This window comes from Epinephelus fuscoguttatus, linkage group LG14, assembly GCF_011397635.1.
Source record: "Epinephelus fuscoguttatus linkage group LG14, E.fuscoguttatus.final_Chr_v1".
NCBI lineage: Eukaryota > Metazoa > Chordata > Actinopteri > Perciformes > Serranidae > Epinephelus > Epinephelus fuscoguttatus.
The window spans coordinates 36,123,058-36,148,470 of NC_064765.1; the positions used below are offsets into that span (position 1 = coordinate 36,123,058).

General features: G+C 41.6%; 2 protein-coding genes across 3 annotated transcripts in view; both read left to right on the plus strand.

The window, feature by feature from the left end:
- The window catches only part of gabra2a (gamma-aminobutyric acid type A receptor subunit alpha2a), a 110,346-nt gene extending 100,504 nt beyond the window's left edge, over positions 1-9,842 (plus strand). The window contains exon 10 of the mRNA XM_049596300.1: positions 9,762-9,842. Coding sequence (XP_049452257.1) covers positions 9,762-9,782 — 21 coding nt within the window. The 3' untranslated portion in view covers positions 9,783-9,842. The remainder of the gene's footprint in view (positions 1-9,761) is intronic.
- On the plus strand, positions 565-25,413 carry gabrg1 (gamma-aminobutyric acid type A receptor subunit gamma1). 2 transcript variants are annotated; one of them, XM_049596307.1, is made up of 9 exons: positions 565-870; positions 9,762-9,922; positions 11,548-11,615; positions 12,774-12,994; positions 13,283-13,365; positions 14,359-14,496; positions 20,871-21,023; positions 21,229-21,431; positions 23,412-25,413. In XM_049596307.1, the coding sequence occupies exons 1-9, from the start codon at positions 794-796 to the stop codon at positions 23,691-23,693; spliced, it is 1,386 nt and encodes a 461-aa protein (XP_049452264.1). In that variant the 5' UTR covers positions 565-793; the 3' UTR covers positions 23,694-25,413. The 2 variants fall into 2 exon arrangements, with proteins under 2 accessions (XP_049452264.1, XP_049452262.1); XM_049596305.1 differs by lacking the exons at positions 565-870; positions 9,762-9,922 and having other exon boundaries at positions 11,430-11,615; positions 21,229-21,437.

The window sequence follows — 25,413 nt, forward strand, 5'->3', positions numbered from 1 at the left end:
TCTGTTATATCATGTTAACATGACAGAGATAAAAATGATACAGTAGCTCTCCACCATTTTATGCTGCTTGTAGAAGGGAAGGGGCTTTGACATATTATCTAGAAGTTCACAAGTTTACAAAAAGTTTACAGGAAATATAGGCTACACCTCACTGAGCAGTTGCTTACAAATTAAAATATAAAAAATACAAATGATGAAACACTAGTTTTTTATTGGGGGTTGCACTGAATCCAAACCCCAACTGTTGAAGCTGCTCTGAGGCTACCAGCCTGAGGTTTTCTCTTGTGGACACTGTCCACTGGTCACCAGCACACTGCATGATGTGGCTACACTCCTGCGCTGTAAATGGATTACACAGCAGCTGGTGTGAATGTGAAGCAGGTTTCATCTGCATAGTGAGCTCTGCTTTCCAAGCATAGATAAACGTCAGCGTGAATAATAGTTAAGAAACAGTGGAAATCTCCAACCATCAGTGAGTGTTTGTGAACAGTATAAAGGAAATCCATGTTGTGTAGCGCAGCGGTGTGAGAGCAGCAGTGTGAGAGCAGCCTGTTAGCGGCACTGCAGATGGACTAAAGCAGAGTCAGCTCCCCGGCAGCAGCCTCACTCACTCTGCCACATCCTCCCCCTCCTCACACACCATGGACGCATTTCTCACATCCTGCCGTCGCTACTATTAAACCCCATCGGCTGCATTTAGACGCGACCCTACGACAGAAAACTCCGATTTTTTCCACTGTTTCTTTTTCTCCGTGGACACTGTTGAGTTGGTCCGCCAGCTGTGGAGCAGAGAATGAAGTGGCGTTTCGTCAGAGCTGTGCAGGACAAAGCCATGAACCCCTGGCTGCTTCTGGCTCTCCTTGGACTCTGGTAAGTGTGCATGGATGCGAAGAAACAGGGGTGTCTCCATCATGACGAGAGGAGGGAGCTTTGTAAGGGGAAATGGTTGCAGATGTTGCCGCCTCCTCATGTCTTTGCCCTCGACAGGGATCGCTGCGTTCCGCATCTTGTATTGTACCTGTGATCAGCGGGTCGTTGTGTGAGCTTTGGGCCTTACAGGGACACGTTTGATCCTCTGCCTCGTCGGAAAATGTTCTTAAAATGAACTTGCCTTGAGTCATATGTCTGCATTTTTACCTTAATCTGCGCGGAACCCCGTTGTTTCATATCTAAGTGCACTGTGAGGACAAAGAGAGGGTGGCTTTATTACACCTGCATGTGAGTTTTGTAGTTTCAGAGTGTCTGTCGTATGCCTTAAGCCTTTATCTGTCTTCCTACAGCAGTGGGGTGTCATGTGGGTGATTGATGGATGGATGATGGATGATTTTGTTCCTTGGAAGACATCACTTAGCTCAGCCTCAGAGGAGACCTCTGTCACAGAGGTGTAAATTGTGTCCTGGTAAGGGCAGGCCTACTCCTCCAGGTGAGGAATGTGAACATGTTAGTTAGTAGCTGCTGAGCTGCTGAGTGGACACTACATGTCTTTTTTCAACAAAATCATTTTGCATATTAAAGTCTCACACGCCTGTTTGAGGTCTGGTAATGCACAATGCACACTTAAGATCTGGAGCCTTAAAGGTAGGGAGTCGTATGATAATACTATAAATAAATAAATCAAAGTTTCTGTAATGTCAATTACTAGTGTGTCTGCCTGCCATATTTAAAATCACACCTCATTAATTTACAGTTTTCATGAAGTGATCTGGTGAGTTGAAATAGTGTAGGCTAGGCAATGCTGAGGTCCACCCCACAGAGCAATTGGAGCCACTCTGAGCTCCTGTGTTATCATTATACATGTATGAAAAGCAATGCACCTAAATTCAAACATATCCTGTGTATTTGGAAGCAGTTCCAAGTGCTTGTAAGGAGGCAGGTCCGACTTTAGGTTGGAATCAGGCTTTTGGATCCGTGTAAGCTTTGGGTGAACTTTGAGTCAATTTAAGGTACATCCTCACTGTATTTCTCTTCCTAACCCTGACCACAGTAACTTTCATTGCCTAAACCTAACACCCATAACTTTATGTTAATTACGTAATTGTACATGAAGGATGTAACGTAATTCCTGGAGCGCAGTTTTGTAGGATAGCATACAAACTGTCGTGCATGCATGTGTCATAGGATATCATACAGACCACACTGTAAGAATACATTGCATTATGAGAATGGTTCAAATTGAAGCAGCAGAGGCACAGATAACTTTTAGCCCCTAGAGATCAAACTCCCGGGTCCTACATTTCCCATAATGCACCTAGATATTTCCCCCCTCTTCCCAGTGATTGCCTTTACCTTTTAAATGTTCGTAACTTAGACTTTCTGTTACAAACAGAGGTGTGGACTCATGTCACATGACTTGAACTCGAATTTGAGTCACAAATTTTATGACTTTAGACTCGACTTGGAAAAACGAAAAAGACTTGCAACTTGACTTGGACTTAAACACCAATGACTGGTGACTTCACTTTGACTTGAAAATACTTGATACCTTTCCCCAAGCCCAAAGATTAAAAAGTATGTTATTTTAAAGTCTGCCATGAATCAGTTCATTTCCTGAATTAACTAATGTTAACCTTTTATTTCCTTTAGACATTTAACATACAACAACATGCAGTATTACTTTAAAGGAAGAATAGCCTTACAGAAAATGTCTTACAAATCTTGGAAGAGAAAGTTAAAGACATTTCTCCAATATCAGATGAGTTTAAGACAGGACAACATAGAAAGTCATCTTGTTGTGGTACTGGCAGATGGTACCATATGCTACAGTGCCTGTGACTTGCAAAACAATGACTTTGCCCCACCTCTGGTTAAAAAATCGTGGTCTCAAGCCCAAGCGGAGATGATATCATCAGGGTTATTTTCTCAGATTTGACAAAAGAGTTCATACAATGGTTTCACAGGCTAAGAGGGATTTTAACATTGGTAGTAGCCTACCACTTAAAACTAGCATAACATTTTGTGGTGATAGCTTTATATCCTCTAAAGTGACAGTAATGCTGTATGTCATCTTGTCCTTAATCATGTGTGTTGCTTATAGTTCATTTCTTCATTGTGATGTTTTAGCTTGACTGTGCAGAGTTTCTTTTCATATCTAGCTGCTGAAGTACAAAACCTTCATGGGCACAGACGTATGACTTGACAGCCTGTTCTGAAGCCAGTCATTGTCCCATATGCAACTTACAAAATTGTGTGTATTGAAGCCTCAGGTGCACATTCACTGAGAATGACCTTGTGTGTGCAGTAGAAGACATCTTGTGTCTACAGTAGTTTAACAATATTTGCTTGGTCATAGATTCTGTTTTTTCAGTGAGTAAGTGAATGAGTAAGTGAGCGAATGAGAAGCAGGAAATTAAATTCAAATTACATTGAAGACTGGAGGCGATCTTTAAATCATTGTTTTGAAAAAACAAATTAAGGACTATGAGGTTATTAAAGAGTAAATGAAAAAAAGTGCTCATACTGTCGACATTAGTATCACATTTAATCAATGCTTATACTTCAAGTCCCCCTATAAAGCCTTCATAAGCATGACACAAATATGGTTTACAACACATTATATTGTAGTTGTAAGTAGACGTGTTTGGTGTCTTTAAATATAAAGTACTTGTCAACAATTCTAACTTTTCCTATGAACACATATTATATATTATTACACAGCTTGTTCTCATGCATTGTTTGCATGTATACCTACAAAAACGACTCCACCACGATTTGTTTAAACCATGTAATCATGAACCAGAAATTTGTGTTTAAGCTAGGTAATCAGGAAAGCAGCGATCACGTGACCAGTGCGCTGAAAGGAGAAAAGAAGGAAGTAGTCCACGTAAGGAGGCAGGTTGGCTTGATTGATGGATCACAAAACACCAGGCTGTTCAAACAAATTTCTTGTATGTTTTCCTATGTAAAGTAATGCATCCAAATTTGTACATATCCCACGTATTTTGAAAGGCTGTGATCATGTGACTGATGCGTTGATGGCAGTCAGCAAGGAAGAGCCCAGAGCGCTTGTCAGGCAGGAGGCAGGTTGGGGTGGTGGATTGATCACAAAAAACAGACTCCCACTCTGGACTTTCCCCTGGAGTCGCGTGTTCAGATCTGTGTGAACTCTGAGTCATTTTAAGGCACGCCCTCACCATGTTTCTTTTCCTAAATCTAACCTCCATAACTTTACATTCACTACGTACATGGGGAGCAAATTTGTAGAATATCATACAGACTGTGTTCATTTTTCGTAGGATATCACATGAACCGTTCTGTGAGAATACATTTTAAAATAAAGGACTTTCCCCAAAGAAACAGGACGGTCCCCAAGGAGACCAGTATTTGGAATAATTTAAAACTGAGCGAACTTAGAGTTAGGGTACATTGTCATCATGTCTCGTTTCCTAAACCTAACCTACGTAACTTTGAGGTTGCTTTGAGTCATATGTGCATGTTTTAGCATTTCCATGGCCTGCTGTCATTTTGACTGTAGGCTACAGTCAAGTTTGGACTGCAGGTGGACCAGGATGCAGTCAGATTATCCCATTGCAGCACAGCGATGGCATGACAGACACAGCTGATTGTAGTGTAACAGTGATCCAACATATTCTACGGTCAAGTGTTAAAGAATCTGTATCTGGGGAGGTCATGGCTGAGACTGCATTCTGTTAAAGTCACCAAGGACAGTAAGTAGTCCAGGTTTGTCTGCTCCACATACAGAATCTGGTTGGCAAGTGTGCGCTGAGCCTCCTGCATGTTGGCTTGCAGTGGAATATAACACAGACCAGTATGAATAAAACAAATTCATGAGGGGAGCAGAAAGAGTTACAATTTATGAAAGAAGTGTCCAGATCAGGAGAACAGTGCTGTAGGATCACTGCTACATCATTACACAAGCCACTGGTGGTGTGAGAACACATACCTCCACCTTTCAATTTGCCGGAGAGCTCTGTGTTGTGATCTGCTCTGAACAGCTGGAAGTCTGCCAGCTGCAGCGCAGAGTCTGGGCAGATAATACAAAGCTTCTCTTAACTTATAGGCGTGCACAAGCTAAGCTGAATACTGTGCATACAGATATTTCCTTCACAGAAATCTTTATTTATTCCCTCTTAAATTATTTCAAAAGCATCATTAAGAGCTGTCTGACATGATTTGATTATCAATATAATGCTGTACGTGGTGACCAGCTGCCAGGGTTTCAGGCCACATGCTCAGGAGACCTTTGGTTCTTCAACTTGGTGATCAGTGATGGCTTTGTTGGTTTTAGCTTGTCAAGCAACCATTAGAACAGATGACAGTGGAGAAAAGTCCCTGAAGAAAAACATGCTGAGACAGACTGAACTGGTGCACAATCAGTGAATCACCATTAAAAGGCTCCGGGGCTCCAGTTGAATCAACACACCGAGTCAAAGCAAGAAGATTCAGTGGAACTCTGTCTCTGTGTGATTTTAAACTTTAGCTGAACTCAAGCAGCAACCAGCTCATTGCTAGTGGCAGTGCCACAGTGTTACAGTCAGCTTGAGTTCTTCTAATGGCCCCCACAGGAAAACTCTGACTGTTCTGTAATGAACAGAGCACGAAAACTCCCAACATTAAACTAGAAATACAAAGTCAGTTTTTTCGCATTTCGATGTATTGCTTGCTGATTGCTTGTACCCTCACCACTCTGCCTAGTCTGCACCGTTTTTATCAAAATTTAAAAAAAAAAAATTGGCTCCAGGCTACACCAGCACCTTAGTTTTTGCAACAAGATTGAAAACTTTAACACTGTATCAAATAAAGCTGTCTCACACAGGATAAAACAACAAACTATTGTCAGGTGTAGAGAGGAATCAGGGACAACTGATGAGCATCTTTTGAAAAGCCTGCTGGAAATGACTTAAAATTAAATCTCTCGCAAGCAAATGTCAATTAAAAAACAGTAAAACAAGTTAAAGGATAATTCTGTATCTCTTTTCAGTTCATAGACCCAACTCCTGCTTCAACTTTGACCTGTACTTACTCTAGTTGTGTATGGACAGTTTTCCCTGCACTGAATTATTAGCAACATTTCAGATGTGCACACTTTCCGTTTGACCTCTATAAAATTAATTTGGATAATCTGGACTCTTAATGGAAGCAAAACAGTGCATTCACACATACTGTACAGATACACAGAGGCTGGGGGTGTATATGCAAAGTATAGATAGCTAGGCTCTGACAGGGCAGTTATTTCAGAGTGATAAATTTCTATTTCTGTTTTTATGCATAACGTGGAATAGAAACCAGCTATTGACTGCCAGCCAGTCTCATAAAAAGAAATTAAATTAAATGGCCATGAACACGTAATAACACAAAATTGTGTTAAAATTACTTGGTGGCAACAGGAAAACAGTGCCAATTCAAAGTCAATGAGAATCTTTTGTCGCGTTGGACACATGCATATCAGTATAAAGAGTCAGTATAAAAAGTCTGCCAAAAGCGAGCAGTAGGGGTGGTGGATGGGTCAAACAAACCTGGACTATCAACCAAGAGACCGCTGTTAATTTCCTGTGTCAAACCAAAGTCAAAGTAGTCACATGACTTTTTGGACTCAATGTAACTGTGCAAAGAACTTTAGGTAGATACCCAAAGTACTTTGGGTATATACTTTATGTAATGACACCAAGTCTTAAAGGTAGATACTCTATGTAACTACGCAATTTGCTTTAGCTAGATACTTTACATAACCACGCAAAGTAACTAATAACAACACAAAGTACTTTAGGTAGATACTTTACTTTAAAGTACGGAAGTTTACCTCACTTATTTCCTGTATGTAGTTATTTTGGCTGAAACCCTGATCATTTCCAAAACTTATCCAAGGATTTTTGTTCTCTAAACATAACCAAAAACATTTCTGTCCCTAAACTCTAAACTAAACCCTAAGCGACCGTTTCACAACGAAAGTGTGATCATTCATAAATGACTTTCCATTTGCATTGTTTTTGTGTTGCCAGTATGCAAATGTAACACATAACATGCCCACCGCCACTTGATGTGGCCTGTCCATTTCATGCATTTCTGTGAGATTTCATTGGAACCTTGTTGTATGACAATGGTTGGTTGTCACCTGGTGTGTTAGACAGCATTTGCATTAATTTGACCCTTTTTGAACTTCTCCACATCATGCCTTTGGAAACCTTTTGAGTTTTTAAGAAGAGGTGGCCTGCGACAGCTTAGGTGATGAATCAGCATTTGATTGTTAGAGTCAGTATATGTGGATATTGGGCAGCTGTAGCTCTGTAGGCAGAGAGGACCAGCCATTATTCATAGGGTTGGTTGTTCAAACCATGGCATCTTCCATACCCAGTGTACTTGCTCCTTAGTGTGTGTTTGGTAAAAAATGTAAATCAAAAGCATCTGCCAAATTAATTGATGTAATGTAATGGCCAAAACAAAACTGAGGCCCACATTTTAATAATGCAGAATTACATGAACTATGAGCTGACATAAGCAAGCAATCCTGGCAAATAATAAACTCAAATCCAAGCGTCAAACTTCTCTTTAGAAACCTATGGGTCATGCATGACACTGATAGACACTATGTCCATGTTTTAACAGGGTTCACTGGATGGGTTAATCTCCATGTTTGTCCTCTGGGGCCATGCAAATCCATAGAAACCATGTACAGCACACCATGCAAATGTAATTAGTTTTTAACCATTATAGACCGACACGTTCGTTAAGGGAAAATTAATCACAGTTGAGCTTGGCACAAAGTGAGGGTGTCATCAAAGTCACTGGGAATAGTTCTTCAGGGTCATTAATATCTATACCAGATTTCATGACAATTTTTCATCATTTGCTCAGATATCTTGTCCTGTGCTCAGGTGTTTGGATGGATACAGACATACTAACAGGCCACGTCTTCTCCTTATGCCCCGCTGCTGGTGGAGGAAAAGAAAAAAAAATATTATCCTAAATGTGTGACAAAAAAGATTCACATTTACTAGACTTTCAGATTTAGATGGACATGGTTTCCAAGTGAAGCGTTGTACAGTATTATTTCTTCTCTGGTGATATCAGAAAGTAGCAGGGTTCATTTCTGCTGCACTGGGTTATTGTACCATGTCCTTGGTATTAGAAGTCATCCAGGAAAGGGTAACCTAACAGTCTGGGCTGAACGCCAAGTCCTCAGGTCTCTTTACAGTATCAGGTCCATGTTCATTAACAGAAGAGCAGCGGCACACTTTGGCATAGACTGAGAGTTCAGCCATGTGTAACTTCCTGCAATAGCCAGCATAGCAGAGTGGCAGAAAACACAAACTGCCGACAGCTCTGTTTCATTCTGAAGTTACATCCTCAACATGCCCTTTTGCATAGTATTCACTGAGCGTTCTGCTTCTCTAAATCCACTGGGTGTTTGTATGTGACTTATGCCTTATTTCCACTGTGTGGTTCTGCTCAACTTGACTCACTTTTGGTACCATTTACTTGTCTCACTTTTATTTTCCACTGCAGATAGTACCCAGTCAATAGAAGTGGGTCTCTTAGCTGACACCACATGAAACTGCTGTGGCATCATCTCCAATGTGACACATTGCCCCATCTAGCTTGCAGTGGATTCTTTTACTGGCAACCAAACAGAGGAATTTATGCAATTTGTCAATTGACCATGTTGGGGTTTTGCATGCTGCCATTTTTTAAATCTGGGTTAAGGGGAATAGAAAAATTGAAGTCACTATTGACAGAGGCTTTGCCATTTTAGAAATGGTGGTTTTGCGGAGGATGTCCCTTGCTGTATGAGTGACAATTCTCTCTGACCCATCAGTAGTTGGCAGTGTTTTAACACCAACTTTTAGTATCGGCTCTGCTCGTTCACGACCTCGACTGAAGTGGTACCACAAAAAAAGTGCTAGATACCGGATGCTATCCCCAACCTTTTAATAAAATCCAAGAAAGAACAGTTCCAAGTGAGTTGAGTGAAGTTCAACAATGCCTGTTTCATGCAGTGAAAATGGGGCTTAAGATTTGTATCTGAGATGATCTGAAGCTTTTCCCAAAATACATATGTATATATATTTATACTTCACACTGTAGAAACAAAAGACAATTGAAAAAAGGCTTTATTTATATTCATTGCTGATCACAGAATAAATAATTTCAGTGTTTGCAGAGACAGCTGATTTTGTGTGATGTTCGCTGAAATAAGCACAGAACAAATGCAGGCCTTTACCAGCAAGATCTGACTTTTGTCCTTGGAGAGTACTACAGCCCAACATTGTGTAAAATGGCAAAGAGGGTATCTATACACACCATGATCTCTCTAAGCGGTTTAAAACTGTGGCCCTTACAATAAGAAGGGCCTGGCCCAACAGAATTAGGCTGATTTTTCCATAGGGAGGAAGGGGCCATGAAAGACCCTGTGGCTCGCTGACTTCATTTTAACTCTGGGGACAGACAGGAGCCCTGTATTCTGAGAGCCGACAGTCCTGATTGGAGTGTAAGGTTTAAGGGGATTAGATAGGTAGGGAGGGGCATGCCCATTTAGAATTTTGCAAGTCATCAGAAGCAACTTACAGTCTGATCTGACATAGAAGGGGAGTCAATGAAAGATAGATAAAACTGGTTTACTCTAGGCCTAATATTCTAGTTTTAGTCAGAATTCTTGCTACAGCATTCTGAACCATTTGAGGACTCATGCTACTAGCACGTGACAGGCCTGAAAAACATTACAACATTCCAATTGAATTATACAAAAAAAGTGAATAAGGGTCTCATCAGCCATGTTTCTTACAGTGTTTCTATTTTCTTCTCCACAGTGCAGCCTTTGGGCCCAGTAAACAAGAAGAAGAGGACTATGAAGATGTGCCCATAAATAAGACTTGGGTCTTATCACCGAAGGTCTACGAGAGCGATGTGACTTTGATCCTAAATAAACTGCTGCTGGGCTACGACAACAAACTGCGGCCTGACATCGGAGGCAAGTTGAGTTCAAATGAATTTTGCTTTGTAAATTCTGTTACCACAGAACAGCAAGTTCTAAAATAGCCTTGTGCAGTATGGGTTACTACCATGGCATTGCATGAAAACATTTGTGAAAAGACAATGTCACAGCTGCTGCTGTCTGGGGAGAACCTTGTATATAACCTTGTTCAACATTCAGAATGATACATTCTTCCTCTTACAAATGAAAAACTCAGCTCTCATTTGACCTCAGCAGTCATGGCAAAAGTTACATAGGCTGCTCTGAGGAGCTGAGAGCCACCACATATACAGTATTTGGTTGGTTGCATTTGTCATTGACATTTTTAAGATGATTCAACAGAAACTGGTCAATCAAATAGTTTGTATGTGCCTCTGTGCCTCTGCATTTTAATTATGTAATTATGTATGTAATTTGCTGAGTTGTCATGAAACTGTAGATATTCAAACTTTAAATGATACTGAGAACCTTTAGGAGTTTTTGTCCATTTTGCCCAAACTGTTACTTTGTTGTGCCGTGTTGCTGTGTTTGTTGTAAGTTGCTCTGATTTGTCATACAAAACCACTTTTACAGTGCCTAGGCCATTGCACAGGTGTTCATGCAGATTGAGTGCACATGGACTAGATTAACAGAACATAACAATGATTCACTGAGTGGTTGTGTAAGAGTAACATGTCATGTTTTGTTGTGTAAAAAGGTCAATAGTTGCTGGAATATTTCAGTCTCCCCAGAAATCTGTAGTGTTGGATAGTACAAAGACAGCTGAGTCTTGGATATTGTATTTTTAATACTCAGTATATACATAACAACTTGTAAAGTATTGAAGTAATTGAGATTAGAGCTGGGCATTAAAACAAACATTTGCTGACACTAAGAGACATGATTGTTTCACTCTCCTCTTAGGCAATATAGTAGTAGTGTATTTATATGCATTCTGGCATTCTTGTACAATTTTAAATGCCAAATTCTTTACGCCTTATGCTACCTACTTGAATTGCTGTTTCCAGTCTGTTTCCTGCCACCAATCCACCCTTCAATTCAAGACAACCCTAATAACTTGTAGAACTCAGTAACAATCCTCACCCTGTCCACTTACGAAAGCTGCATTTCCATTTTCGGTACAATGACAACCAGACATAGCCAGTATGGACATGAACCTTAACCCTGGCACTTCTACAGCTGACAGCACTTGTAATGGTGTTGTTAGGTCATAGCTGTGACACTGAAGATGCAGAGGAATGTCTGCGCATGGTTGATTGTCCAGGGTTCGCATGGCGACTTTTTCAGAACATAAAAGAACAGGCCGGTGTGTGTTTAGAGTCCCTGTTGTAATTGATGGGATATTTAACAATAGCAGGTGTTTGCAATAAGTCCTTGTCAAGCAAGAGTGACCACTCTTTAGACCAATAATTGGACTACAGTGTTTCTAGCTTCACCCTTTACTATTGGATCAGTGTGGCTCAACAGAGGGGTAAGGAAACAATGGGATGGAGTGGAATGGATGGAGTATATCTCTTTAGGTTGATAAGATTAGATAGCATCTTTTTGGACATCAGCTAACACACATTTACAAAGGTTGATGCCGTTTCTGTCAATGCAGTATGTCTTCTGTCATGTTTCAGTGAGGCCGACAGTGATTGAAACAGCCGTGTATGTCAACAGCATCGGACCAGTCGACCCCATCAACATGGTGAGACTGCCGCATCTTTTCCCTTTGTTTTTTTGTCTGCTGATATAATGGATAATGTCTAACTAATGTCAAATTAACAGAAAGTACAAACAAAAATGGAGTTATGTTTTTTATAGTTTTACAGTATTAGGAGGTAATCAGGATTTACCCTCTGGGTTCCACAGATGTGTACAAAAATGAATGCAAACCCCATCGGTAGTTGAATGTGAAAGTTGATTCTTTTTAAGTTTCTTGGCAATAGTATTTTAATACAAGATTAGTTTTTCCAGAGCTTTCAGCTTCCATCCACTGAGATGCAGTTGAAAGTGCTGCACAAAGCTAGTTAGTAGACCTCGATTTGAGATTTTATTTGTTTGATTGTATGTCAGATTTCATGACTAGCCAAACAATAGCTGTGGAGACATTTCACTCTCAAGAAATGTTAACTTTTTGTTGGTGCTAGACTAAAGGTCAGGACATTGCAAGTCATTAGGATTCATCATCTTGGAATCAAGAACATACATACATATACAATATTTTACTGACAACTTACAGCTTTGATTTGATGATTGTGTAATTACAAATCATCTTAAGGAGAAAATGAAAGTCTGAACCAAATCTCATTGTTGTCTATCCATCCAGTCATTAAGTCACTGAAGAAGTGATGCGGGAATTAGTCTTAAAACACGAAGATGAGTTAGCATTTTTGTAATTTCAGTTCCCTCGTCTCTAAGTCAGTGGGGTTTTTTAATGTGTTTTTGGCTAAACGCCTGAAACAAGGCCTGAGGTGAACACAAGCCTTAAGAGAAATTTGCGTTTTGTTCTACAACATAAAATACATCAATAAATACCCTACTTGAAAATTTGGAAGCTTCTACCTGTCTTAAAAAAGGCAGTTGCTGACAAGTGGCTTAATGAGACTACAGAATGTCACCACATCGAGAAGTCATGTGACCTTGGTGTAGTTTGTTTATAGTTTAACGTTACTTTTTACTTTTGGCAACTGCATTCGTGCTTCAAAAATCCGAAAGGTGGTGTTCATTTGTAAGGAATATCTTGCTGACCAAGCAGTGTAAGCATCATAAACTTTTGTTTGCACACATCTTACTTTGTGAAATAATACAAAATCCAATCCAATCCAATGTATATATTTGCATGCTTTTCCTAACTCTGTTGCAGGAATACACCATTGACATCTTTTTTGCCCAGACGTGGTATGACAGCCGACTGAAGTTCAACAGCTCGATGAAGCTGCTCATGCTAAACAGTAACATGGTAGGCAAAATCTGGATTCCGGACACATTCTTCAGGAATTCCCGCAAATCGGACGCCCACTGGATCACCACTCCCAACCGCCTCCTGAGACTGTGGAGCAATGGCAGAGTCATGTACACACTGAGGTGGGACAGCTATGCTGCCAGTTTGCTAACCTTTTTGTAGCCATTTTAATGTTGAACAGTCAAGTCTTCAAAAGTTGTTGTTTGTGCAGCTTTAGTGTGTGCATCTGTATTTTATCATGTAGTTCTTCTTTAGGTGTTGATCTCTTTAGGTATGATTTAATGGTCTTGTTCCTGCATTTGTTGGTGTAATTACAGAGAAAACATGAAGTACCTTTACTATGTTCAGTCACTCTTGGGAGGGAAATGCTGAGACATGCTTTTTCTCTGTCACAATTCTGTTTCTGTCAGGTTGACTATTAATGCGGAGTGTTACCTTAAGCTGCATAACTTTCCAATGGATGAGCACTCGTGTCCACTGGAGTTTTCAAGCTGTAGGTGGTCAGACGTTTCCCCCTCCCATTTTTGACCCCGCCATCTCGACTTCAACTTCCGTAACGTGCCCAGAGACAGGAGCTTCTGTGTGGGCTAGCATAGTGGCTAAGCCCTGGTTCCTTCTCCTTGCCAAAAGGCCCATCTGCTTGAGGCTGCCCTCTCTAAGCCTGTACCAATCTATCATCTGCTCCACCAGCGGAGAGAGGAGGTCACCCAGTCCCATTTTCTCTGGCAGACTTAATGAATTATGCACCTTCTCCCAGTCTGATTCATGCTGTCTGTGTCATCCTTCATTCGTCTCTTGCATTGTGCTTCAGCCTCTCATGTCTTGTCATGATGTTAATCTTCCACACTGGTGAAAAATGCAAAGACCATTCCATGGAGTTAAGAACAAATGTTCGGACCAGTACAGTCACACAAAATGTCATCAAATGAGCACAAACCACTGGTAATTTCATCAAAATAACTACTAAAATGACCAAATAGCCCTCACCTGAAAAACAACAGCATTGGTTATTTGTTAAAGAACAAACATTTTGGTTTTCTGCCAACATGCACTATTGTGCAAATAGTGCTTTCAGTAGCAGTGACAGAAGTAGTAATAAAATCTTTTAAGAGAAAGGTCCAATCAAAAGTCAAAGCATGTGACTCCAGCACCAGGAAGAGCAATTACTTCCAGACTGGTTATTTCCTGGGAGTAAACACTAGCTCACATCTGCACAAATGACCACTGACTATCACAGGTATGCCTATGAAAGCCTGCGATTACCTACCACACTGTAGTGCACAGACTGTTAAGCAATTGCAGACATCTTGCTCATTTGAAGAACTTTCATGAGACTGGGCAGGTCAGTTCCATCTTGAATGCTCCCCTTTGCCTTGCCATGGTGCAGTGTTGCCCTGTCACGTACACTACACTAGATGACAGATGTATAGGCATCAGTAAGGCTTCTAATTCATTTATTTTTTGTCTTTGTTCGGGGGTTCTATAGATGGTTATCCCAAGAATGAGATCATGTACCGGTGGCAGAGACGGGCAGTGGAGGTGGCAGACCAGCGGTACTGGAGACTCTACCAGTTTGCCTTTGTAGGGTTAAGGAACAGCTCTGATGTGGCGCACACCCAGTCAGGTAAAGGAATATGGCCAAGTCCTTTTATGTCGCCAGTCTCCAGTTGTACATGAATTTAGACTTTGGATTAGGTTTAGTAAAAGTACTTTTCAAGATCATCACATATAATCAGTGTGTCCTTGTGCTGCACTTGTGTTACAGTGGTGTAAACCAATCATTTGTACATGTGCAGTCTTATCTGTCTACAAATTAATCATCTGTAATTCATATTCAAATAACAATGGAACATGAAAAGTGCAGACCTCTGTCAAGGTCAAATGCCCTATTCCTCAAAGTTAAAGGTGCAATAAATGACAATCAGGATATTCATATAGCAGCAGACAACTATTTGCTATGTACAGTTACAGTGGAGTAATGACACTGAGCAGAGAATAATTCATTAAGTTCAAAGTCCAATCACAAGAGGGTGAGTGTCCATGGCCACCTGGCACTCAATATGCTGCTGCAGTGGTTTGTTTTCCAGTGACATGTCAGGTATTAGCTGAGCTATTGAGTATATTTAAAGGGCCAGTGTGTAAAATGGGTTGAAAACAGTGACATCAGTGGTCAAATTCTAGATTGCAGGGCTCACTCGCTCACCCCTCCCATCGGGTAAATGACGGTGGCCTCGTAGGGACAAAAAGCCTTGCACACGAGACACTTTTTCAGGAGTAGATCTATCTAGCGACAACATGAATGTTTATTTAGAAATCTAAGCCATGTTACGATATTGTAATGAATCACTCACGAGCAGGAGACCAGAGGAGCATTGGGGGAAAAGGCCCGTTTATTTGAGCACTCCAAAAACTCCGCCCGCACACTGACTGACAGTGTGGCCAGTAAACAGAGCTCAGCTGTTTATTTAGCCTAGCAATATCTCCGGACTACAGTAGCTGCAATGGACGACTTTGAACGCGATTTTGAAGAGTTTCTTGTGGCGGACACAGACCCAGAGCCATACCTGTTTGAGCCGGAGCATACAGATGAGGAACTCCATGTGTTTGATGCTGAGCGGGCGAGAAGAGAGGCTGAATGCACAGAATGGGATTCGGTGCTACCATCGCTGGGGAGATATATCATCAGGAGGAAAAGCGCCGCAGAGAGTGCATCACAAGGAGTGAAGTTGCGTCTTCTTTTCCTCGGGTTCATTCTCTCCTGTTGCGTGGTAAGTGTGGTCCATTCGCAAACTATAACTAAAAAAACTTTTCACTACTCTCTATCGACGAACTACTAACACTCTGCAGTTTCCTCCTCCTTCTTCCTTCCTTCCGCTGTCTTTGTTGGTTTATTTATACACGCGAAAATCGTTCTCTGGCTGGCTGGATTGTCTGCTCGGTCTGCCGTACATACATGGCGGCGCAAGATGGCGACCTCGCTAAAGCAAGGCCCTTGCTCTATATATATATATATAAAAGCATAATTATAAGGCTACGAAAACCAAACGAATTTTATTTTATAGGTATTATACACTTATATAAATATATTAATGGGTAGAATATTCAGATTCAGATTTGACAATAAACCATGCCAAATATTACACACTGGCCCTTTAAGCAGTGAAAGTTATTATTTATTTCTTTTTTTTGTAGGCTAGATTTGTTGATATATGCTACAGTGATTTGTTTTCCACAGAGCTCTATGGTGCAAGCATTTTACTCACATTTGCAACTAAAAATAGTTTTATGCAAGCAAAAGAAATCATTCAGGAGCACGCTGTGCGAGTACAGATTTCAACCAGCAGCAGAAATGAAAGGCAAATCCTGCTGGTTGTGGGTTGAATGGGGGTCACAGACACAGACGGGAATATGTATTCCTGGCAAATACGGAAGCCACAGTGCTCCACGGCGCAAGATAACGGCTTACCGGTGACAGAGAAACCCGGCTCCAGGTCCAATATTTTCCTCTTTGTTGGTGTCATGACTGTCCAGAAATACCTGAACAGCCGAGCCGTGGTGGCACACAGGTATGTGATGTGTCAGAGGAGAAACGAGCTGTTCACATTTCTCTTTTTGTGGCAGGTAACGGCCCACAAACCTCACCGCACTTTAGGGACTGTTCTTAACTTATCAGAGGAGGAGGGTGGCTGGTTGGTTTTTATTCTATTTTTTATTTTACACTGAACAAAAATATAAACGCACCACTTTTGTTTTTGCTCTCATTTTTCATGAGCTGAACTCAAAGATCTTAAACATTTTCTATACACACAAAAGACCATTTCCTCACAAATATTGTTCACAAATCTGTCTAAATCTGTGTTAGTGAGCACTTCTCCTTTGCCGCAATAATCCATCCCACCTCACAGGTGTGGCATATCAAGATGCTGATTAGACAGCATGAATATTGCACAGGTGTGCCTTAGGCTGGCCACAATAAAAGGCCACTCTGAAATGTGCAGTTTTATCACACCGCACAATGCCACAGATGTCGCAAGTTTTGAGGGAGCGTGCAATTGGCATGCTGATTGCAGGAATGTCCACCAGAGCTGTTGCCTGTGAATTGAATGTTCATTTCTCTACCATAAGCCGTCTCCAAAGGCGTTTCAGACAGTTTGGCAGTACATCCAACCGGCCTCACAACCACAGACCACGTGTAACCACACCAGCCCAGGACCTCCACATCCAGCATGTTCCCCTCCAAGATTGTCTGAGACCAGCCACCCAGACAGCTGCTGCAACAATCGGTTTGCATAACCAAAGAATTTCTGCACAAACTGTCAGAAACCGTCCCAGGGAAGCTCATCTGCATGCTCGTCGTCCTCATCGGGGTCTCGACCTGACTGCAGTTCGTTGTCGTAACCGACTTGAGTGGGCAAATGCTCACATTCGATGGCGTCTGGCACGTTGGAGAGGTGTTCTCTTCATGGATGAATCCCAGTTTTCACTGTTCAGGGCAGATGGCAGACAGCATGTGAGGCGTCGTGTGGGGGGGCGGTTTGCTGATGTCAACGCTGTGGATCGAGTGGCCCATGGTGGCAGTAGGGTTATGGTATGGGCAGGCGTATGTTATGGACAATGAACACAGGTGCATTTTATTGATGGCATTTTGAATGCACAGAGATATCGTGACGAGATCCTGAGGCCCATTGTTGTGCCATTCATCCACGACCATCACCTCATGTTGCAGCATGATAATGCACGGCCCCATGTTGCAAGGATCTGTACACAATTCCTGGAAGCTGAAAACATCCCAGTTCTTGCATGGCCAGCATACTCACTGGACATGTCACCCATTGAGCATGTTTGGGATGCTCTGGATCGGCGTATACGACAGCATGTTCCAGTTCCTGCCAATATCCAGCAACTTCGCGCAGCCATTGAAGAGGAGTGGACCAACATTCCACAGGCCACAATCAACAACCTGATCAACTATATGCGAAGGAGATGCGTTGCACTGCGTGAGGCAAATGGTGGTCACACCAGATACTGACTGGTTTTCTGACCCCCCCCCCCCCAATAAAGCAAAACTGAACATTTTAGAGTGGCCTTTTATTGTAGCCAGCCTAAGGCACACCTGTGCAATATTCATGCTGTCTAATCAGCATCTTGATATACCACACCTGTGAGGTGGGATGGATTATCTCGGCAAAGGAGAAGTGCTCACTAACACAGATTTAGACAGATTTGTGAACAATATTTGTGAGGAAATGGTCTTTAGTGTGGATAGAAAATGTTTTAGATCTTTGAGTTCAGCTCATGAAAAATGGGAGCAAAAACAAAAGTGGTGCGTTTATATTTTTGTTCAGTATTTTGATCCCCCTATGTTCATCACTTATTGATGCTGTCAATAATAATAAGTAATTTATTCCACTGAAATATCATTGATGTATTATAGAAAAGCGATTTATCCCTTTATAAATGACAAAAGGCACATCTGCCTAATTTTTGCGGTCGTATCATGATACTACTCAGAAACGTGATACTTTCACTGGTATCGTATCGTGGGTCCCAAATTTGGAACTGTGACAACACTAATGCTGACCATTGCGAACACATAAGGCCTCGTGGATGGCGCCTTGTCATAGCAGTATTAAGAAAGGCAATCATGTGAGCATTGGTGGTTCAGTGGTGGAACTCTGACCTCCTGCATAGGAGACCCGGGTCCGATTCCTGGCAAATGCAATAAGTTTTTACTGCTGTTAGTAATCAGTCCTTGGTATGGACCTGTTTTTGTTCTGTATTTGGGCTGGAAATCAGCTAAAAAGCACCTTTCACCATTCATTTGACAAGCGTCACTCTGTGGTAAATGCCAGTCTATGAATGGTTCAGATTTGCATCTGAGGGAATACGTTTTAAATGCACTTTGTCCAACTTGATCTAACGTTACATTAGTAATGCCACTGAACAAAAGCCCAGCACATAGCCTTTGTGTATCATGTTGCAGGTTGCTTTGTTTCATTTTCTTTGCTACACGAACATACTGCATATCAGTGCTGTAGAAAATGGGGGCAAAAATTTTTATTTACAACGTTAATCTTGCTTTTTGTGAGCTACTGAAATGATTGGTGATACAACCTTCTGGACAGAAACATCAGAAGACACTGGAATGTGTGACCCAGCTAAGAGCTGAGAGCAGCATGTAGACAGACCAATGGAAAGAAAACATGTTTTTCTGCTGTGATGTGGGCATCATCTGTGTAGAAGATAACAACGTCATGTGAGCATTGGTGGTTCAGTGATAGAATTCTTGCTTGCTACCTGGGAGACCTGGGTCCCATTCCCAGCCAAAGCAGTAAGCTTTAACTGCTGTCTTGAATCAGGCCTTGCCCAGTTTTATTGTCCTTGCCTGGAATTATCTGAGTGAACTACACATCTGGAACCTGTGTTTCAGAGATACTGTGGCAGTTCATGTGAGAATTTGTGGTTCAGTGGTAGAATTCTCGCCTGCCATGCGGGAGACCCAGGTCCGATTCCTGGCCAATGCAGTAAGCTTAAACTGCTGTCTTGAATCGGGCCTTGCCCATCAAGGGGATATTTGTACGAAGGGCGCTTGCCCTTCGTACACGTTCAAATGTCATTTCTGTTCATTTGAGATAAAAGACGCTGTAGATTTCACTCATGCAGATTGCCAGGATTTTGTGCCTCGTAGGCAATGCATCAGTCTCATTATATGAAGGTTGAGAGTTCGAGCCTCACACGGGACAATTTTTTTTTTCCTTTGCTGGAATTAGCTGCAGTGAACAACACGTCTCAAATCCGTGTTTCAGCGATACTGTCGCAGCTCATGTGAGCATTGGTGGTTCAGTGGTAGAATTTTGCCTGTCGTGTGGGAGACCCAGGTCCAATTCCTGGCCAATGCAGTAAGCTTTTTCTGCTGTCTTGAATAGGGCAAGCAGTCATTTCTGTTCATTTGAGATAAAAGATGCTATAGATTTGACGCGTGCAGTTTGGCAACACTTTGTGCCTCTTAGGCCAAGTTCACAGAGCATCAGACTCATTACCTGAAGGTCATGAGTTCGAGCCTCACATAGGCCAAGTTTTTGTCCTTGCCAGGAATTATCTGCAGTGAACTACACGTGTCGAACCTGGGTTTCAGTGATACTGTTGCAGCTCATGTGAGCATTGGTGGTTCAGTGGTAGAATTCTCGCCTGCCACGCAGGAGACCCGGGTCCAATACCCAGCTTTCACTGCTGTCTTGAATAGGGCCTTCCCCATTAAGGGGATATTTGTGCAAAGGAGAAGCAGTCATGCAGTTTGGCAGCATCTTGTGCCTTGTAGGCGGGGTTCACAGAGCATCAGTCTCACTATGCGATGGTCATGAGCTCGAGCTTTACACGGGGCAAGACTTTTTTGTCCTTGCCTAAGATTATTTGCAGTGAACTATAATCTCGAACCCGTGTTTCAGTGATACTGTGGCAGTTCATGTGAGCCTTGGTGGTTCATTGGTAGAATTAAGCTTTCACTGCTGTCTCGACTCCGGCCTTGACCATCAAGGGAAGATTTGTGGAAAGGACAAGCAGTCATTTCTTTTTATGAGATAAAAGACGCTGTAGATTTGACTTGTGCAGTTTGGCAGCATTTTGTGCTGTGGCTGCAGTAAGCAATGCGGCGATCTCATTATCTGAAAGTCGTGAGTTTGAGCCTCACACGGGTCAAGTTTTTTTGTCCATGCCTGGAATTATCTGCAGTGAACTACATGAGTCGATTTGTCATGGTGGCAAGATGGTGTCGTTGCAGGAGTTCCTAACCAGGTTGCCCTTTTTATTATTTATTATTATTTATACAATGCACACTACCCCAGTCATACAAAACTGGCAACCTGCAATAGGTTACATACCTTTCTTCATATAATATGCTCCACTTTACCAAGCCTTACCTAAATTCTTTGAACATCTCACTTTTCTGCCTTGACTTCTTAATGATTAGTCTCTACATCTATCTTATTGTTTTACTTTCAGGAGAATACGTAATCATGACAATCTTTTTTGACCTGAGTCGGAGAATGGGCTACTTTACCATCCAGACCTACATTCCCTGCAGTATGATCGTGGTCTTGTCCTGGGTTTCTTTCTGGATCAACAAGGATGCTGTCCCAGCCCGCACATCTCTAGGTTTGATATGTTCTTATTTCATACACAATTTAACTGATGTGCAACAATGTGCCTTGTTCTGTATATCATTGTACTAGACATTGATCTAAAAAAAAAAAAAAAAACGTTTCCCGCAATGATTACCCCAATGCCAGAAAGAAGCACTGCGTCCAACTATGTCAAAATATCCCCACTGAGTGATTTGTCTCTGTGACAATCCATTTAGGTATCACCACAGTGCTCACGATGACAACTCTAAGCACCATCTCCAGGAAGTCCCTGCCTAAGGTTTCATATGTTACTGCCATGGACCTGTTTGTCTCTGTCTGCTTCATTTTCACTTTCGCTGCCCTCATGGAGTACGGCACTCTGCACTACTTCACCAGCAACAGACAGACCAAGAAATCTAAAGCCAACAATAACACACAGGTACAGGTACAGGTAACACTCGCTTTCTTTTAAACCCACTTAATGTCATACACTTGTAGAAATGAAAGTTCCAAAAGGGTTCTTCCAGGAGGGCTGAGAGAAGTGGAACTTCAGTGGTTCTGTGTAAGTCTAAGGGTAGCGCTGGGCGGTATATTGGTATTGATTTTCCACATGATATGAGTCTTGGGAATAACTGTCATACTGCCATATAGCTGAGACAATTGCTGGCATGCGTTGGCAAACAGGGAAGAGCATTTAAAAAGTGTATAACAAACGGGAAAGGGGATTCCTATCAACTGCATACTCATTTTACTCATGGTTAGAATTATAGAACAAAACAAATGATAAACCACACTAACTCTCTTTAACAGAAAAAATGCCATGGCACATAGTGTTTGACCAATAAAATCCCAATTTGTAACTTTAATAATCTTAATTTTACATTTACAGAATTAAACCAAGGTGGCATGCTGGGTAAAGCTTCCCAGCTAGCCAGTTAGCATCATAGCCTGTCAACAGCAGGGAGAGGCTCCATCGCCACAGAACATTTAGAAGATCAGAAAAGACAGGTGCAGGATGAAGAAAGAGAGACGAAAGAGATGCACCAGAAAAAAGTAATGTTAGTTTTTTGGGCTACTGTTGTTGCCAGTGGTGGTAACACTAGCAATTTATTTCACCATCACCTGAGTAGAACACCAGTGTTGAAATATGGTATTACGGTGATCGGATTCCAGGCCGTCAGTAGCAACAGTGGCATGGTGAAACCAAAGGGTCAGACATTGCTTAAAGCGGCATTTGCGTAAAGGCCCAAACATACTTGGGCGGAACGTAAGCGGAATGGACTCCGCGAGGAATGTCCGCAGTCATTCGGGCTTTGCGCGCACAGGGCTTACGGACGTCCGCTTTCAGTCCAGGCGGACCTCCGCGGAGTCCGTTCTGCGTACGTTCTGCCGAGTATGTTCGGGCCTTAAGGTACTGCATTTGACGGGGAAAGCAAAGGAGAGCCAAGCAAACCCTATAGTAATCAAAGTCTTAGATATACAGTGTAAATATATATATATATATATATATATATATATATATATATGATTGCATTAAAATGGTTTTATAGCTATGTTCTGTACTCCTGAATGCAGAGTAGGCCACTATAAACCTATATAAAGGCCCAGCCATGCTACAAAATGAAAAATAAGAAATACTGTGATACAAATTTTTGGTCATACTGTTCAGTACTAACTAAGGGTTCCATTAAGAATCCTTTTCATCTAAAGAGCCCTTTTAGGAAGAAGGAGTTCTTCAAGAATTGTTGAAAGCCTGGGTGTTGAAGGAATCCTCACCCTCAAACACTCAAATGTTTACTCATGTTTCAAATGGTATTTTTAATGTAGATGTAAATAAAATACATTCATTGGAATCTATTGATGTTACTTAGGTTCTGCCATAGCTGCCATTTTTTTGAGGTAAGTGTTGTGGGTTGCGCTGGATCACATCAGCCCCTGCCCTTTAAGAGTCTCATGGTGCCCAAAGCTGCTGGCCATGGTTCCCTTGGCCAGTAGTAGGATCGAGATCTATGGATAATAAAGTCAGCTACTATCTTTAAACCCTCCCTGGGTTCTAGATGAAATCCTTGGACTATAAAAAGAGCTCTCAGTACAATACCATGGGTGGGTTCTTGCTAGCACCCTGAGAAGGTGGAATGGTTGGTAGAAGAATTACACCATGGAAGGGTTCTCTGTAGAACCCCTCATAAGGCGTTCTGGGAAGAATCTTTCACAGATCATTTTCTGCATGACCTTTATGTTGGGTTTTTGGTAAAACCCTCTGAAAGGATTCCAGACGGAAACTTTCTAAAAGGTTCTATCAGGAACCAAAAACTGTTCCCCATTGGGGACAAGCCTGAGAACCCTACATGTGTGTGGTTTGCACCTCTATTTCTTAAAGAGTGTAGTAACATACTGAAATGGGTGTTTTGTTTTACAGCAGAGAGCATCGAGCATGGTGAATATCCGACCTGGTACATCCCTGCTGCAGATGAACAACATCGTGCCCTATCACGAGGAGGGTGACTATGCTTACGAGTGCTTGGATGGAAAAGACTGCGCCAGCTTCTTCTGCTGCTTTGATGACTGCCGCTCAGGTGCCTGGCGTGAAAACAGGATGCATGTGCGGGTTTCCAAGATTGATTCTTACTCAAGAATATTCTTCCCCACTGCTTTTGGCCTTTTCAATCTGGTTTATTGGATAGGTTATCTGTATCTATAAAACAAGTACCTCAAAAAAGGACGACTGGAGTTTAACGTCTGCAAGCATTTCACAGTAGCATAGCTGCTCTTGTAGCATTGGAAATAATAGCTACTTAGCAAATAATAAACTAAATTAAAATCTAAAGCCAAATTATGAATGACAGTGCCTTGTTTTTTCCTGCGCTAAAAAATGAGGCATCGCAAATGAGGCATCACAAATGAGTGAGAGTCACACCGTCCCTCAATCTGCCCAACTCCTTGTTCCAGGGCAAGACAGGTCAACAGCTACCTTTTAATATGCCATTAAGTACAGTATGAATACTCTTTGTCCCCTGTGGATAATCCTTAATCATTATGGTGACCCATTGACCTTTTCATCTTGCAACAAAGTCAATTAAATGACATTTAAATGCTTGACCAAAGGGTGAATTACCATTTATTGTTTTCTGAATATTCGTAATTGCCAGGGGATTGATCCCATTCTTTATGAACATTAACTCTAAGAAGCCCCTGATGTTCTTGATGCTCTTCCCTTGTCATGTGCTGCACAGTCAGCACAGCAGACTATGTAGTAAATGGTAGGTTTTAAATCCCCTTTGGCCTTGTGCATATGCCCATTGCACTGGTATTTGTAATTGCATCATTAAAATAGAACCCTACGTCTAAATGTGGATCATGTCATTAAGGTTAACAACTGTAGGTAACCTAAATAACTCAGTGTAGTTTAATGAATTTTTTTCCTTCAACAGCAAAAGTGCTTTATAATATTGGCTAACCAAGCTCATACACACTTTGCTCTAGTTACCTCAACATAGGAAATGATGGGTTCTGATCAGGGGTGTAGTGCTGCCAGAGAACACTGGAACGACACCCTGTCACTTGTTTTTTTTTTCCCAAGGAAAACAGGAACAGCTAAAAAGGTGTAACATTAGTGTAATGTTAGTTAAACAATGATAGAACCATGCAGGCCCATGCCAGGCCCCCAGGAAGTGTGCAATTTTTGCATGCCTTGCAGCCCAAAAAGACTTTTTCCGATAGACTTACATAGCAAAAGAGACTTCTGTTAATCAGTTGATATGTTTTTATAGTGTCACAACCTCCACAAAATGATTATTTCACAATCAAAATTCGATTCATTTGGTCCAATAACATTTGGAAAGTCTAGTGGAGCTGCACAGTTAAATAATTTTATCCCCATTTAAGTTAACGGAGCACTAAACCAGAAGTAGCCAGTCAAAGTCTCAAGTGTGCCTGCTCTATGGTCTGCACAGTGTGGAAGCATTGCCAGTCATCTAGGTTGAACTATTTTGGTTTAATGCGCTACTGAGCAACTTTCATAGGAATGAATGGGGCCTTGCATCCAATACTTTATAAACTCGTGGTCCTGCCCACCTTGGGCTACCTATCGGGTTGGCTTCTACTACAGCTAGCTAGCTGAGCAGCGTTGACAGTTCCAGAACAAAATGCATCTCAAATTAGTGGATGTGCATGTAAACTTGCCACCACTGGTTACATAACCTTTGAATTGAGCCACAACTTAACTGCCCCAATGCACACATAGTACTCTGGTACTTTAACAAATAGCACTACACCCCTGCTTTGGTTCAAGGTTGGCAAAATACCCTGATTCACTAAGCCTCAGGGCTTTTGACTTTCTTATTGCCCCTTTTTATCTCTTCTCATTCTTTTTTTAATCAGCAAAGAGCAACAAAGAAACAATTTAGGTTAAAGGGAAATTT

What these genes read in the sequence shown, in the direction of transcription:
- gabrg1 (XM_049596307.1), top strand. Translation starts at nt 794, where the DNA reads ATGAAGTGGCGTTTCGTCAGAGCTGTGCAGGACAAAGCCATGAACCCC. An exon ending in ACTGCGGCCTGACATCGGAG is followed by an intron (nt 9,923 to 11,547) that starts GCAAGTTGAGTT and finishes GTCATGTTTCAG; the next exon opens with TGAGGCCGACAGTGATTGAA. An exon ending in CAGTCGACCCCATCAACATG is followed by an intron (nt 11,616 to 12,773) that starts GTGAGACTGCCG and finishes ACTCTGTTGCAG; the next exon opens with GAATACACCATTGACATCTT.